Source organism: Ylistrum balloti, unplaced genomic scaffold (assembly GCF_031769215.1).
Source record: "Ylistrum balloti isolate Yb309-2 unplaced genomic scaffold, AGI_CSIRO_Ybal_v1 Utg370172, whole genome shotgun sequence".
In the NCBI taxonomy this organism is placed as follows: domain Eukaryota; kingdom Metazoa; phylum Mollusca; class Bivalvia; order Pectinida; family Pectinidae; genus Ylistrum; species Ylistrum balloti.
The window spans coordinates 24,635-38,906 of NW_026782162.1; the positions used below are offsets into that span (position 1 = coordinate 24,635).

General features: G+C 33.5%; 2 protein-coding genes across 2 annotated transcripts; both read right to left on the reverse strand.

Annotated features, from left to right (window-relative positions):
• Positions 1–1,186: 1,186 nt before the first annotated feature.
• Positions 1,187–3,195, reverse strand: LOC132551073 (uncharacterized). The gene is made up of 3 exons (XM_060215177.1): positions 3,145–3,195; positions 1,439–1,619; positions 1,187–1,326 (listed from the first exon to the last, which is right to left on the reverse strand). Exons 1-3 carry the CDS (start codon positions 3,193–3,195, stop codon positions 1,187–1,189), a joined length of 372 nt encoding a protein of 123 aa, XP_060071160.1.
• A 1,439-nt stretch (positions 3,196–4,634) lies between these two features.
• LOC132551075 (immediate early response 3-interacting protein 1-like) lies at positions 4,635–9,270 on the reverse strand. Its single transcript, XM_060215180.1, has 3 exons — positions 9,180–9,270; positions 7,235–7,330; positions 4,635–6,502 (listed from the first exon to the last, which is right to left on the reverse strand). The coding sequence occupies exons 1-3, from the start codon at positions 9,268–9,270 to the stop codon at positions 6,447–6,449; spliced, it is 243 nt and encodes an 80-aa protein (XP_060071163.1). The 3' UTR covers positions 4,635–6,446.
• Between the last annotated feature and the right edge of the window lie 5,002 nt (positions 9,271–14,272).

Consider the following 14,272-nt stretch of genomic DNA (forward strand, 5'->3'; position numbering starts at 1 on the left):
ATTGCCAATTTAGATCAGAAATTTTAGTAAAAGGGTTTAATGTGATAAATATAATTCTTCATTCGTTTCCAAGACACCTTTTATGAACCTCATATCCTCTCTTCATATTATGTTGAATCTAATCCAACGGCTATTTTTTTTCAGGAACAAGGGCGCCACTTGCTACAACGGTGGGACATGCTATGAACTATGGGATTATCCGACAGAAATACTGGTGGAAAACCCGGATAATAACCCGCCTTATATATTTAAAGAATATCACTACCCACGACAGTGTGTGTGTAGCCAATGATGTCACTGTAACACCACCCTGGTGTGCTTAGCCTGACAACCGTTTACAAGCGATGGACCAGACAATCCATATCGTCCCGTTAGTCCGAACTCGAAAACTTACGTGAGCTTGTAAATACTGCTTAATGTGATGGGCATTGGTTTGTCATACAGTGCAGGAGGATATCGTTTATATTAATACTAATAAATAACCTTTACAAAGGTTACAACATGATTGATGTCACATTTACAATAGTAAAGGTACACCTATAAAGGTGTGTGAAAAACGATTTTATATTCAGATGCTCCTTAAAGGAGAAGAATCTTTGAAACCAATAATAAGATATGCTAAAAATCTCGTGATTTACACTGTACGTTAGCATGGTTGCAAAATTGTATTCAATTACAACGTTCCTCTTGATTTCATAAATCTATTTTAAGACCAAAAGCAAATTGAAATATTTTTATTATGTCCTAACATCAGGCCAAGCAATCCAGCCAAATATGATTTAAGCTCTTATCAGCATTGACGAGCTCTAGGAAGACAAAACAATTGTATGAAATAGTAACAGTTTGTACATTCATTACTCAGCTCTACAATATCTGCTTTTAAATTGATATAAATGTGTCATTATTTTGTGTCTTTTAATGGAGAAAGTTGTAGAAGATTTACTTTTAAATTTGTCTGTCAGACAATATTCAGGAACTATTAAAAAAAAGGGAAAACGAGCAGACGTATTGAAAACTATGAGTTACACAGAAAGAAATAATTGCGAAAAATTATATATGAAGTGGTCTGCAACACGTGACATTTCGGTCACGTGAAAACTTGGGAGTCAACCAATCACAATAATGGCATTCGTAGGAATAAAATGATAGTAATAAGTTTTTATTAAATTCCAAGATGATGTCATTATTAACCCTGCTCTACGGCAATTAGTGGAGCTGCAGTTGTTGTTCGGTTGCCGACGCCATGTTCACAGACTCCGTATCCAGGGGGGATGTTTGATGATTCGATAGCGAGGCTCAGATGATCCAGAGATTCGCAGTGATACCCTATTGAAAAAAAAACCGGATATGACGTCAGCAATGAATTCGCAGTAAAACGGTCGAAGATAACGAATCATAAAACATATCTAAAATCATTGTTTCGACAAGTAACACTCACCATCAGCACACCCACATGATGAATATTCATGACCATTGAGATGGCAGCGCTGTAGATAAGATATGGTTCTATGGGAACACGTATGACGGCGTCCATCATACAAACAACACCCGTCATCGCAATCCGCGTCAGTCACACAGTGAGTTGGGAGAGGGCCAAACAGGTCATCGAATAGTAAAGCCTGAAACAAAACGAAATTCCGTTAATTAAATCAAGATTCAGCATACAACAATAATGACATAAGGAACAATATATGATACATTTAGTTGATATTTATACATATGAGTTTTATATTTTGGAAATACTAACAGGTTTTGATTGGTAAACAATAAAAATCCAGTGGTTCTGAATGTACCATTGTTACGACACCATAGGATTTTAGAACTTTCCAGCAGCCAAAAAAATACAGGTGTTGTATTGCAGGAGCTGTACCAAGACATAACTGGCGGTCATATGAACGTGTTAATTCATTCCAATGATGACACGGCTCAGAATATACACGTTCTTGACCTTTTAAAATCAATATATATTTATAGAATACCTCCCAATCTGTTTTCTTACATCTAAATCGACCAATTAAATTTCATTTCCAACAGTCGCCTTATATATTGCAGCAATTTAGAGCCCTAGTATCACTAACGAGTCCTGGCATGACAGAATAGCTGTATGATGTAACTTAGTTCAATATTTGCCTATGGTGTAACTATTCCAAATTTGCATCGAAACGTGCGGTCATTTTCTTGTGTGCATTTTGTACAATCTTATATCCGGGTCTCAAGAGAAACGGCGGAACGGCACGGACGAAGTTTTAATTCACACATATATTTAAGAAAATCGCATTTTCGTGCAAATAAAAAGATGCATTCTGTACATATTTTCTATATATTCATTAACCTTAGGGCGCTGCATCAATCTTCCGTCAACATTTCTTCCTAATTCAAACGGTTTTGACTAAATATGGTTAGAAATATCCCAGGGAGTGTTAGAACCAATTTTTAGGATGGGTCTAGCCTTAGTTGCCTGAAGGACGGACAGAATTTAAAAGGTTCTTTTAAATCTTAAACATCTGCAGGAATCATAGAAATTTGTTCATATTTAATAGGAAGTATTCTTGGGGGCAGGAGTCTGTAAAGATATTTGTGTTTCCCTCTCAATTTCAATTGAGTAGTGTCTAGTAGGGGAAATAACATATCTTTAAAGCTTTTCCTCTAGCATAACTGAAAGATTTTTATCAAATATGGTCTAGAATATTCTTGGATGAAGTTGAATTTTGTATATACAGAAATTTAAGGAATTCAAAGAGTCTTAAATAGATTACAGATTACACCGTCGATATCTACGACATCGTTCAGGGAAGGTACTATTGTAGAGTTCCGAATGTTGAGAAAATACTCCACGTGTTGAGAAAATACTCCACGTGTTGCGAAGATGAACGTACAAGAAATAATGTAGATATTATCCGAAAGACACATTCAATATACATTTTTTTCTATAGATAGATTTAACGAATATTTTTATTTCTCTCACATTTAAAACAAACCATTGGACATGATTAAAACTTCCAATTTCAGATAACCGCGAAAAAAACTTGTAATGCATTCAATTCTTAAGCATGATGTCAGTGATTTGTTTAAACATTATATGATATTTATATGAAGACAAATACATTATCTGACAAGACAATACTCGGGACATGTATATTATACCTGACTTAGACAGAAGACGGACAGGAGAACGCAGACTATAGTGAGCTTCATGTCGACCAGTTGTGAGTCAGGAATGAAATGTAAAGATCTCTTCGATGTGATCACTTGTGTGAGAATCACACAGCTGTAAAATCGTAATCACATGGCCTTATCTGGTCGATGTATGGAGTCGAATCGTGATGTTTTCGTAATCATTGAACTTCACACAAATCGAGATACTTTTGTAACAAACCCGTGGTTCAAAAAAATCCTTAAGATTAATAATATTCTTAAACTGAGGAAAATTCCTTAACTTTAAAACACCATGCAAATGCCTGGCTTACATGTCGTAAACTATAAAATCTTAGAACGAATGTGAATATCTAACAAATTAACATTTATTTCATGAATTCTTCAAATTAATGAAGATAACGATTTGAAGTGGACGTTATTAGTATAATGCATAGAAAATTATAATCTAGATAAGAATTCAATTTGATAAAAGTTTTTAATTTCAAGAAATTTCCTTACAAAGAAAAAATACGTGAAACTTACTTCTTGTTTACTGAAACAAATTCAATTTCTGAAGTTTATAGGCGCTTTAAACAACATGCAAATACAGTCATATAAACAACAGATATTTTACAAAGGCCACAATACAGTATACGGAAATTGTTTTCACAGAGACAATTGAATTCCGGAGAGGGAGGGGTAGGGGGGGATGGATCCTGGCGCTCATCATTGTAGTTTTTTTCTTCCCTGTATATGATCCTTCTTTTATATTCTTCCCTCAGTTTTTGCTCTTAATCCTGTGCAATGTTAAAAGTCCCCTGATGAAATAATGAAAATGCATGTACGTGTAATATTTGTAAAGATGACAGCCTATAGGTCACGTTTTTCAGATCAGATCTAAAATCAATATTACGCAAAAAGGGACCAAAGGGGATATTGAAATGGAATTTGAGAACGATTTATCCAGTACTTCTCAAGAACAAATATAAAGACAGTTGCTTACAGACAGAGGATAGACCACACACATAAAGCAACATGAATCTAATGAGTGTGGGCTAAACACTGTATCTACAATGAAAATGACTTTGAAAGGATAGCATTTTTGGCTTCGTCACAACAATAATGTAACTAATCATATTTTAATTTCAAGTAATGTCAATATCTAAAACGGAGAGGTGTGGCAGCAATAACAACGCTGCCACCTGGGAAATTTAGGAGCGTTGATTTAGTGATGTTAATGGTACAGTTTCTTATAGCATATTGATAGTAAACTGTTAATTCTGGTGGTTAGCTGATATTTAGAAAGACAGTGATACAGAATATGTCTTTTAAGCTAAAAGACCACAGTCAATCACTGCTACTGGTGTAATTTCGGAAAGGAAACATTATATTATCAAACAGTAACTGACAAATAACTTAAAGAAAGAAGAATAGTTACCATCAGTATAAAACATGTAGACAGGAAAAATCACAAATGCAAAACACAAGATACACAAAAAATCATCTTATTCACTTTATTTACAAAACAATCATTCTTCACAGACAGTTACTCTAGTTTGCTCTCTTTTTCTCTGTCCAATTTATGGAAGTACAATGATCACAGTGGACTGTTCAAATGAAACTTGTAAGACATCAATGTAACTACTGTGACTACAATGACTGTGTGTTTAAAAATCATAACAGTGACTGACATGTTAACTACCCTCAAAAGAAAAACACTGATTCACTTGTTTATAATACTATCTTACAAATCAATGCTGTGACGTTTACAAATATGTAAACAAATTTAAGTCGTAATTCATAATTATACATTAACAATACTTTGGAAAAGTTTGTGAAATAAATCAAAAGCCATGACAAATTCAATCTAAATAATCTGAGTTAAAGTTACCTCCCCCCACCCTCCCCTTAAAGATTTTCTTTTCTATTTGTTTATTATTTTTTCATTTACCCTTCCTTTACCTAGATTTATGAAAGAGTTATTTCCCTTAAGAATAAATCATATCTTGCACAGAGGTGTTTGAGTTACCTCCCTTCACAATATTCACGTGTGTGTGTGTGTTTGTGTGTGTATATGTGTGTGTGTGTTTCTTGTTTCTCTTCATATCCAAACCTCTTTCTAAATATACAGAATTTATCATTAATATGTTTCTTATCAGAATGGCTGTTGTAATATTGCAGTAATCACTGGAGAATCTGAGGAGAAAGGTGATACTCTGGATTAACTGATGACAAAACTAACATATGTGAATATTATTGGTGAAATGTTAAGCATGAAATGATTATTTCAGTCTTCACATTTGCTTGGCCTCCTATCATAAGAGTCACTATCTCACAAATATTCTTCTTAGGTGTATAATTACACAACAGCTGGTATGATCACAAGCTTAAATATAAATGAAGATATCTAATTATGTACGATGATACACTGTACATAGCTTGCATGATAATAATAATCAATGGTTATCAAATTCTAACGTACATGTCTTGCTCCAAAAATAAGACACCAACTGCAGGATTCATCAAGATTTGTTTAAAGCAATGGACACATCAGAGAATATTTTAACATAGGCACAGAACATGTATTCTCATTTTACAAAATAATTGAGACTTTTAAGTAATACTACCCAGAGATTTAACTTCTGAAAATATAAAAAATTAAAAAGAGCAGATGTTCTTTACACTTAAGATTGTACATGAAAATCCATGCATATATAAATCAACAAGTGGTAAGATTATTGATGGTGCTTTTTAGAATTCATACTTTAGATTTAAGGATATATAAAAAATGTCATATAGATACACTGAAAATCATATGTTTGCAATATTGTAATAAAACATTTTTACAATCATGATGTTTACTGTGTAACATTTAAACTGATTTCATGGCAATGCCCTTGATTTTTTTTTAGATAAAAATCCCCACAAATGTTCATAAAAAAACATTTCTAAAATTGAAATCCTGAGAGTCATTACACTGTGAAAATTGAATTCATTGAAATTAAGGTGATACATATACAAAAGTATAGCAACCAAGTTGGTTTAAAGTGACAAATACATTCATATTTCTGAATATATCAAATACTTCGACACACAAGGTAAACAATGCTCTCAACATTACTGTAACCATTTCAGTCATGAAGCCTTCATCGAGTATAAACTGCTGTCACAGTATATAAATCTAATACTGAATCAATACAGGTATCCATATCTGTTCCACAACATATCTCTTCTTCGAGTTCCATGCACTAAATGGTAAAACCATTCTGATTTCAAACACACATTTGTTCAATGATGATGTTGAGGTCCCGTTATCCAAGCAGTAATTTAAATCCTATTACCAGTATATTTATTCCAATCAGAGGTACTGCAATTAAAATAAAGATCATTAAATTAATACAACATAATTTTAAAAAAATACAAACAAAATCATAGCCATCAATATCTTACTCCTGTCCAAGTATAAACACATAATACTTCGTATTTTAACAATTCCTTCTTATCAAATGCATTTTTCTATCAAAGTCTTCACAGCACTATCGTTTCACTAGATACTGAATTGCATCTTATTTCTGAAGTTGAGCAATATATTGTGCATATGTATGTCTAATAAACAACATATACATCACTAATGAGAGTTATCCCCTTATAATGATAAACAATAGATTGTTATATTGTTGACGAAAATTTTAAATATCAGTAACCCTTTTTATACATAAATTCAATAATTACTATGAGACCATGATGATTAAAAAAAGTTGGCCACAAATATTTGTCAGACACACATGTAAATTATTTCGTAGATTGTACTAGTCCTTACAATACAATCACACTTCACTATTACATACATGTATAGATATCTAAACTGTACTTGCACTTCTAACTGATGAAAATGCCCCTAATTTTTAAAAAGTAATTTATTTGTTTAAATTGATGCATTCAAGGAGAAAAGCTAGTCAACTGCAGTGATCCAACGCGTCAATCACCTTTTGCCATTCAATTGAGAATCAAACCTGCGTTACTTTGGTGAAAGCTAAAACCACTTTTTTTATTACACATAGCAGTTTTGAATGAGATATATACAACCAATACCACATACTTCTCATCACAGTCCTTATGGAACGGATCAAGTTCAGTAGTTGAGTTTTCATGCTGGGGTCTTCACCGAATCCCCTTTGGTCTGTACCCCAGCCGACTAAAAAAAAATGATAATGAATTCACATGAAATAGTACAATAGTGTCTTTAAAATGATAGATAGACTTCTTATCTATTCCTTAACTTAAATATTTGCTTATGAAGGGGACCTACATGTATACATGAACACCATTGTATAAGTTGAGTACAACCCTGCATTAGGGCACAACCTCGCATGTGGGTAGTCCTGCATTTAATAAAGTTCTTTGAAATGTTTGCAACAAAAAAGAGCACCATCTTTTTAATATGACTCAAAAGTCAACATGACAATTTATATACATGTAATTGAATAGGAAATATCCATTTCTGTCTTCTTACTTAGGGTTAAAATGATAATTGATATCACTGACTTGGAACTCCATTGACTACAGTGTAAATACAGTGGAAGCATTTAGTGCAAAAGTCATAGGTAAGCATTAATTTAATGCTGATCTATTTTTAGCCACATTATAAGCAGTTGATAGGGCATGGAGATGATAAAATTTGCAATTTTTACAAAAAACCAGACAATCATATTATTCATTTTTGTGTAAAAATGTACATCCTTTCTGTTGCAAATATTTAGAAGAACTTCAAGTGTTTATATTACAAGTGACCCTGCATATGAGTAAGTTATTTATTATTAAAAAGTGGCACATATGTAACTATCCCTCAAATAATGCAGGGCTATTATTCATATGTGAGGTTGTGCCCAACATGTTGTATGTATGGAGTCACCTTGACACCTGAATTTTCTTTTAAGTTCCTGGGTTTCCTATTAACATCTACACACAAATATATATATACATATATATTCATAAGACTGGAAACCTCAAGTCCAAATACATAATTCAGTAGTGAGAAGTGTAAACCCTAGAAAAAATAAGTGAACTTAAACACTATGGATTTGAGAGGATCTCTAAACAGTGACACAAGGACAGATTAACAGGTACTGGAGCACCAGCAAAACTGGCTATATAGGCAGATTTGATATTGTAGCAAAATCTGGCTATTCATATATAAGGCAAATGTAAACAACTGAGCCATACCTGGTCATGTTCATTTTTTGCACACAAAAATGGACAATGCATCTAGATGGTAATTTTTTTTTTTTTTTTTTTGTCATAAGACATCATTTCCTGTGAGTTGGTTGAATTTTGATGTGAACATTTTTGGTACTTGCATTCCTTTGTCCTCACATTCCAATGGTGAGATAGGAAATTTCCTTAATTTGTGATTAAAACACCTCACTTTTCACATTCATTGCAGGTTTTTACACAAAAACATCAGGTTGATAGCGTATCTGTGGACTGAATCTGTATCAAAGTGACACTTATCGGCTGACGACAAAATGAGTGAATGACAACATATATATTGGATGGACTCAGTATAGATTCTGTTACTAAATAACGTGTGTATGTGGATACTGAAAATGTGTAATGATAAAAATAATAAAAAAAAAAATAACAAATGAATAAAAAAAATGAAACTGAGGAAATACGCCAAAAACATCCATTTCACTGACATCTGGATAACAGAAATGAGACCGGACTCACCTGGATGTTTACATTTGCCCTATATACGTATACGTACATATTTGACTCTATAGCCAGATTTGTCGGTGCTCCAGTTCCTGTCTAACATGTCCTCTTATTACAGAGATTTTCACCTATGAGGTAAGACATATTGGTATCGATTTAATGCATTGCATCACTATTTTGCATGCGGATCAGATATCGATATATATCTTATTGATATCAAGCTGTTGACGTGTTTACTTTCAATCACTGGTCGAAGTACGTAGTAAGGTAGATTTTTGTAGTGTTACACTTAGTGTACAGCCGTTGTACCTGAGAACAGATAAACTTACATTTAGCGAGGAATCGTTCTTCATGTAGCACACATACAGCATTTAAGCACAATATAACGGCCTCTATCAGCGAATATAAACCAAAAGCCATTTTGACAAGTGGCAATTTCTTACGAATCGCTGTCAATTTATTCTTTGAAAGCACCACTTTTGGGTACAACCGATATAAACGCACGAGTGATTGCGATGTATTACGGTAAGGCGATATTCCGAACGTTTATCGCGGATAATAGCAAAATACGTCTTGTTTATGAGCTCTGTATATTAAGGGAAATAGCATTAAATATCACTACATTATGCATATATTGTATTCAATTCTTTTCATCTTTTTTTTTCAGACAAATAAGCAGATACGAAAATATTTTAAAGATAAGTTTAAAAAACGTTTAGGTAAGTTGTCTTTGTTTTGTATGTTACCAAGGAACTATAATAAAATTGGAAATTTAAGACACTGGCCGTATATGTTATACGTTCCCGATCTTATCGCTGTTCATGAACGTATACATTGTAAGCTACCCAGGCTTAACATCAATGCCCATAATGTTGGCGTGGTACCGGTATCTGTAGGCTTAAGCCTATTAACATTCGGAACAAATACTCAAACATGCAGAATATACCTTCTCCTGTGGTACAGCTTTGTTGAAGTGTATATTCCAATTAGCAGGGTGATTTTTAAAGGTACTTTTCACGTTTGAAGCTTCATAGTAAAATATCTCAGAGTTTTCAAGCAGGAGAAGGAATATGACAAGTGATGTCCCTGCCAGGTAATTAATGATTTTAATATACTATTAGTGCAATAAAACCCACTGTTTTCAGAGATTTGCGTTCATGAAGAATTCGTTTTTCACAATTTTTTGTAAAGTTATTTAGAAATGTTCATAATTGGTCGCCGCCGTTTCATGACAACAATAACTGCATGGTCAAATGATTTATGAGACTATAATTCCAATTGGAACAAAAATGTCTAGATCATGATTTATCCTGCAACTAGCACCGTCATTGTTGGAATAAAACGTTCTGTTTCGGCAGTTATGAAAAATAGCTGTCTTTAGCACGTGCATGAATTCTGCGGAATTAATTTCTGAATTAACGTCTAAAGAATATTAATAACTGTTGAAATAAGTGATTTTATATGTTCTAATGAACAATACTGTTATATTACGTTGATGTTTGGGACTATATTTCTGCGCGGGACAATTGTTTTGGCGTACATACGTCATCAAGAAAAATTCAGCGTAACGTCAACGTCAGTGTCTAACGTCCATCTGACGTTTCCAACGAGAATTTTAGACTATGGTATTTTTCATGATCATTGTAACAAAAGTCATGATTGTTTTCTTCGAACCCGAGATCTCTAGTCTACTAGTCTGAAGCTCAACAGATCGAGCTGAAGAGAGGTTCTCTCTGTCCGAGCGATATAATTGACTACATAGTCCCCCTCCAGGAAAGAACTCGTCCTAGAGATTCAAGTGGTTACCGTGGTAGTCGTGAGAGTAACGCTATTTATTAGTCCCTAATGGACGCCAATGTAACAGAGGTTATTATTTATTGCATTGCCCCACAGGATTCGAACGAGGGAACTTCCGTCTACTAAAGAGAAGTTTTTGCCACATCCATTATTCAATAACCAGCCACAATTATGACCAAAGAGCAGCAAAACCTGGACATTTCTTTGCTATTCAACACATCTTCCGTTATTGCATTATCAATGTATATCATCAATAAATTTTGTCCTGTGTATATGCAAGCCATCACCGCTGACCCAAGTAAAATTGTCACAACCCCCTCTCTTTGTGCGTTGATGCGTCACGCCATGTCACCGTTTCCTTGCATAAAGAAGCGTTTAAACCCATATCCTGAAACATGAGTTTGCTGATATATATCAGATACTCAAAGCCGATAACATGAAGGCAAAAGACAATGGAAATGTCCCATAGTTGCTAGCGATATGAGAACAAGAACTTTAATGTTGTGAAATCGCGTCTGACTTTATCTGATTAAATAATACTTATAAGCATAATAAACTTGATGTTTATAGAATTCCATGCCATATATAGTTTGCTTTTAGCTTGAATTAGAGTAATGGAAGTGAATATGATTAGACCTTATTAATAATGCTAGCATAGTATGAAAACATTTTCCTTAATTTAGCAATTAAGGCTATAAAAATATATGACAACATTTTAACGAGAGATGAGGAAATTAAAAGGATGTTCACACAGTGCGAGATTGCTTTTCCCACATCCATTATTCAACCAGCCACCTTTGGCTGGATGCTATTCAACACATCTTCCGTTATTGCAATCAACTTCATCAATAAATTTTGTCCAACCCAAGCCATCACCGCTGACCCAAGTAAAATTGTCACAAGTTTGTGTAGTTGAGCCCAGACCTATCCATAACGATTTAAACCCAGAGCTGTAAATGAGAGCGATATATATCAGATACTTTACAGAATGATCCCATAGTTGCTAGCGATATGGTAACTCTATCTGTCGTGGGGTTCAGAAAGACAACAGCTGGCGCGCTGTGATGCACCCCATGATGAGACTACGTCATCATTTCATGTAGCGTAACATGTCGCAAGTTGATAACATCCTTAATTTCGAAACATATATATGACTTTAACGATGAGGAAATTAAAAGGATTCACAGTAACTAATTTTTCTTGTCTTTTTAATTACAGTTGTGGGATCGCACAGTTACATGTTGTGCGATGCGCGCAAGAAGTTTTTCGTGCGTTGTGCGTTAACGCAACTGTATTTATATATAGTTCAGGAACGTGAAAGAATACAGAATACGATTAGGTAGTATGAATACAAAATACCTTAACATTTCACCATACTAGCATAATGGTCCAACTGACATAGAGGCATACACTGTTACGCAGCTATGCTATTTCTTTGAAAACTATTTAAATTAATAAGATTGCAGCACAGAAATTCTTGTTCTTTCATCACTTATCGGCAACCCGTTTTGTGACTAATGTGGAAGAAATTTGAGAAATGGACATATATACAACTGGTGGAAACATATTTATATCTTTAGTACACAGTAAGCACATAGTTCTTATAAACTATTTATCGTTTATCGCATATTGCAAGTCATTGCATTTTGATACTTAATTCAATTAGTCTATTTTCAATAAAGTCATGATTACGTTCTTAAAAAACCAAAAACAAAGATGGCGAATTGACGCGCAAAATTGACATCAGTGACATGATTACTGTATGGTGAAGAAACTGGATTTGCATAAAATTTACCTGGATATATTTCATAGAGAAACCTAGTTCTAGTTCAAAATAACGTTTATCATTATTTTTGATGTTGCCAGATGCAACGGACAGACTCTTAGTTAATACCAAGATGTTTGAATGCAATACTATTTGTTAAATCGATTTCAGGATAAGATATACACATAAATGTTTAATATACAATAAATATTTAATATCAGTTACTTGTTTTTATAAACTTACTTTTATTCACATATTATCAATGAACTGGGACAAAAACAACAAGGACAATATTAACACGTCAATAGAATCTTTTTTCCCAGACCAACAACATTTCTGTTCAAATCAGACAACTGTGAGCGGTGGTGGCAAAATAATTAAAAAAAAAAAACAATGAGAAGAGTAAGATATCAGTTTCTATGGGGTGCGATATCACTTCAGGGTGTGTGATATCATCTGGGCTGATATCAGACTTATCACACATACAAAGTGCTGTTATCAGTATTAAACATATGATAAATATATATACGATATATGCAATACTTATTCCTATTCACATCAGATTATTGAAGTTTTTGGATTATTACAATATGGCACACATTTAAAATGTACCATACAGCTAGTAAACTACAGTTTGTACACAGGATATCACATGAAAGCATAGTAAAGACATATTTCCAGTGTTGTCTTCAAGTTAAGGTTTTAATTTACTTCGAATTTTTCATAAAACTCAAACTGAAAATACGTTTAACACACATCACACGTATACAAGGTCATCTTTTAACTAAAATTTGATTTGTATGGCTGACGAGTGTAGGACCATATCATACACTAGACCACGATGGAAGCTAAATATGATGTCAGCCAAATTAGAACACTTTTTTGACATAAATTGTAAATATTTTCTGTCATGAATTTTAATCCTGTATTTTTCTTAATATTTCGCGAATAGATTCATCCAGCTTTCATTTCATGCTTTTTTTTCAGATGTCAGCAGCACACGTGTCTATAAGTAGAACGCAGTAATGCATGCAGGTTCAGCAATGCGTTTCAACAGTTAGAGGTACTCAAAATGGAACACTTCTTATATTATGTACATTTAAAGAAATAACTGACTAATCTTGAATAGTTTTCTTCATTTCTTTGAAGTTCACTAACTTTTCCTCTTTTTATTGACAAAGGACATAGTATAAATAGAATCTTAATTTTAACTCAGATTCCATAACACAAAGACAAAATGTAATTTGCATGGAAACAAAAAAGTACAAGGATGATAAGATCAGATGGTCCGGAAGATCTAGCGTTTTCTGCTTCATCGACGATGTAAACTGTGGCCAGTTCATGTGAGCAGTATCAGGATACCAAAACAGAACGAGTATACGACAACGGAACCACTAGGTTTAATAACGAGCCCCCAATACGTCGAACGTATCGAACAGAGAAATAAAATCAAAACAGATGTAGGCAACAGTAACACATTCATCAGCTCTTTTTCAACTGACGAAATATGCACACAATTTAACTGTATTGCAAATCCTTTAGATCATACACACATTGAATCACGTCTGTAAATACAAATTAAGACTAAGACACATAAACAAAAAGTGTATCGAATTTTTGATATATTTATATACATGAGCAAGTTCAATGAAATTAAACAGTCAGAGGATACTCGCTTATTCTGAAATAAGTTGTAATTATATATAAGTATTAAATAAAACAGATTAGTGTTTTTACAATTTCCTAAGCTATTTTTAGCTTTAAAAGTATATGAGTATATAAAAGTAGATCCTATAACATACCTCTTCACTGTTTCGTCATAGATTTTTTTCATTTTTTCCTCACTTTCGATAACAGCAA

What these genes read in the sequence shown, in the direction of transcription:
- LOC132551073 (XM_060215177.1), bottom strand. Translation starts at nt 3,195, where the DNA reads ATGAAGCTCACTATAGTCTGCGTTCTCCTGTCCGTCTTCTGTCTAAGT. An exon ending in CCGTCTTCTGTCTAAGTCAG is followed by an intron (nt 1,620 to 3,144) that starts GTATAATATACA and finishes GTTTTGTTTCAG; the next exon opens with GCTTTACTATTCGATGACCT. An exon ending in ATCATGTGGGTGTGCTGATG is followed by an intron (nt 1,327 to 1,438) that starts GTGAGTGTTACT and finishes TTTTTTCAATAG; the next exon opens with GGTATCACTGCGAATCTCTG.
- LOC132551075 (XM_060215180.1), bottom strand. Translation starts at nt 9,270, where the DNA reads ATGGCTTTTGGTTTATATTCGCTGATAGAGGCCGTTATATTGTGCTTA. An exon ending in AGAACGATTCCTCGCTAAAT is followed by an intron (nt 7,331 to 9,179) that starts GTAAGTTTATCT and finishes ATTTTTTTTTAG; the next exon opens with TCGGCTGGGGTACAGACCAA. An exon ending in CATAAGGACTGTGATGAGAA is followed by an intron (nt 6,503 to 7,234) that starts GTATGTGGTATT and finishes TTTTAATTGCAG; the next exon opens with TACCTCTGATTGGAATAAAT.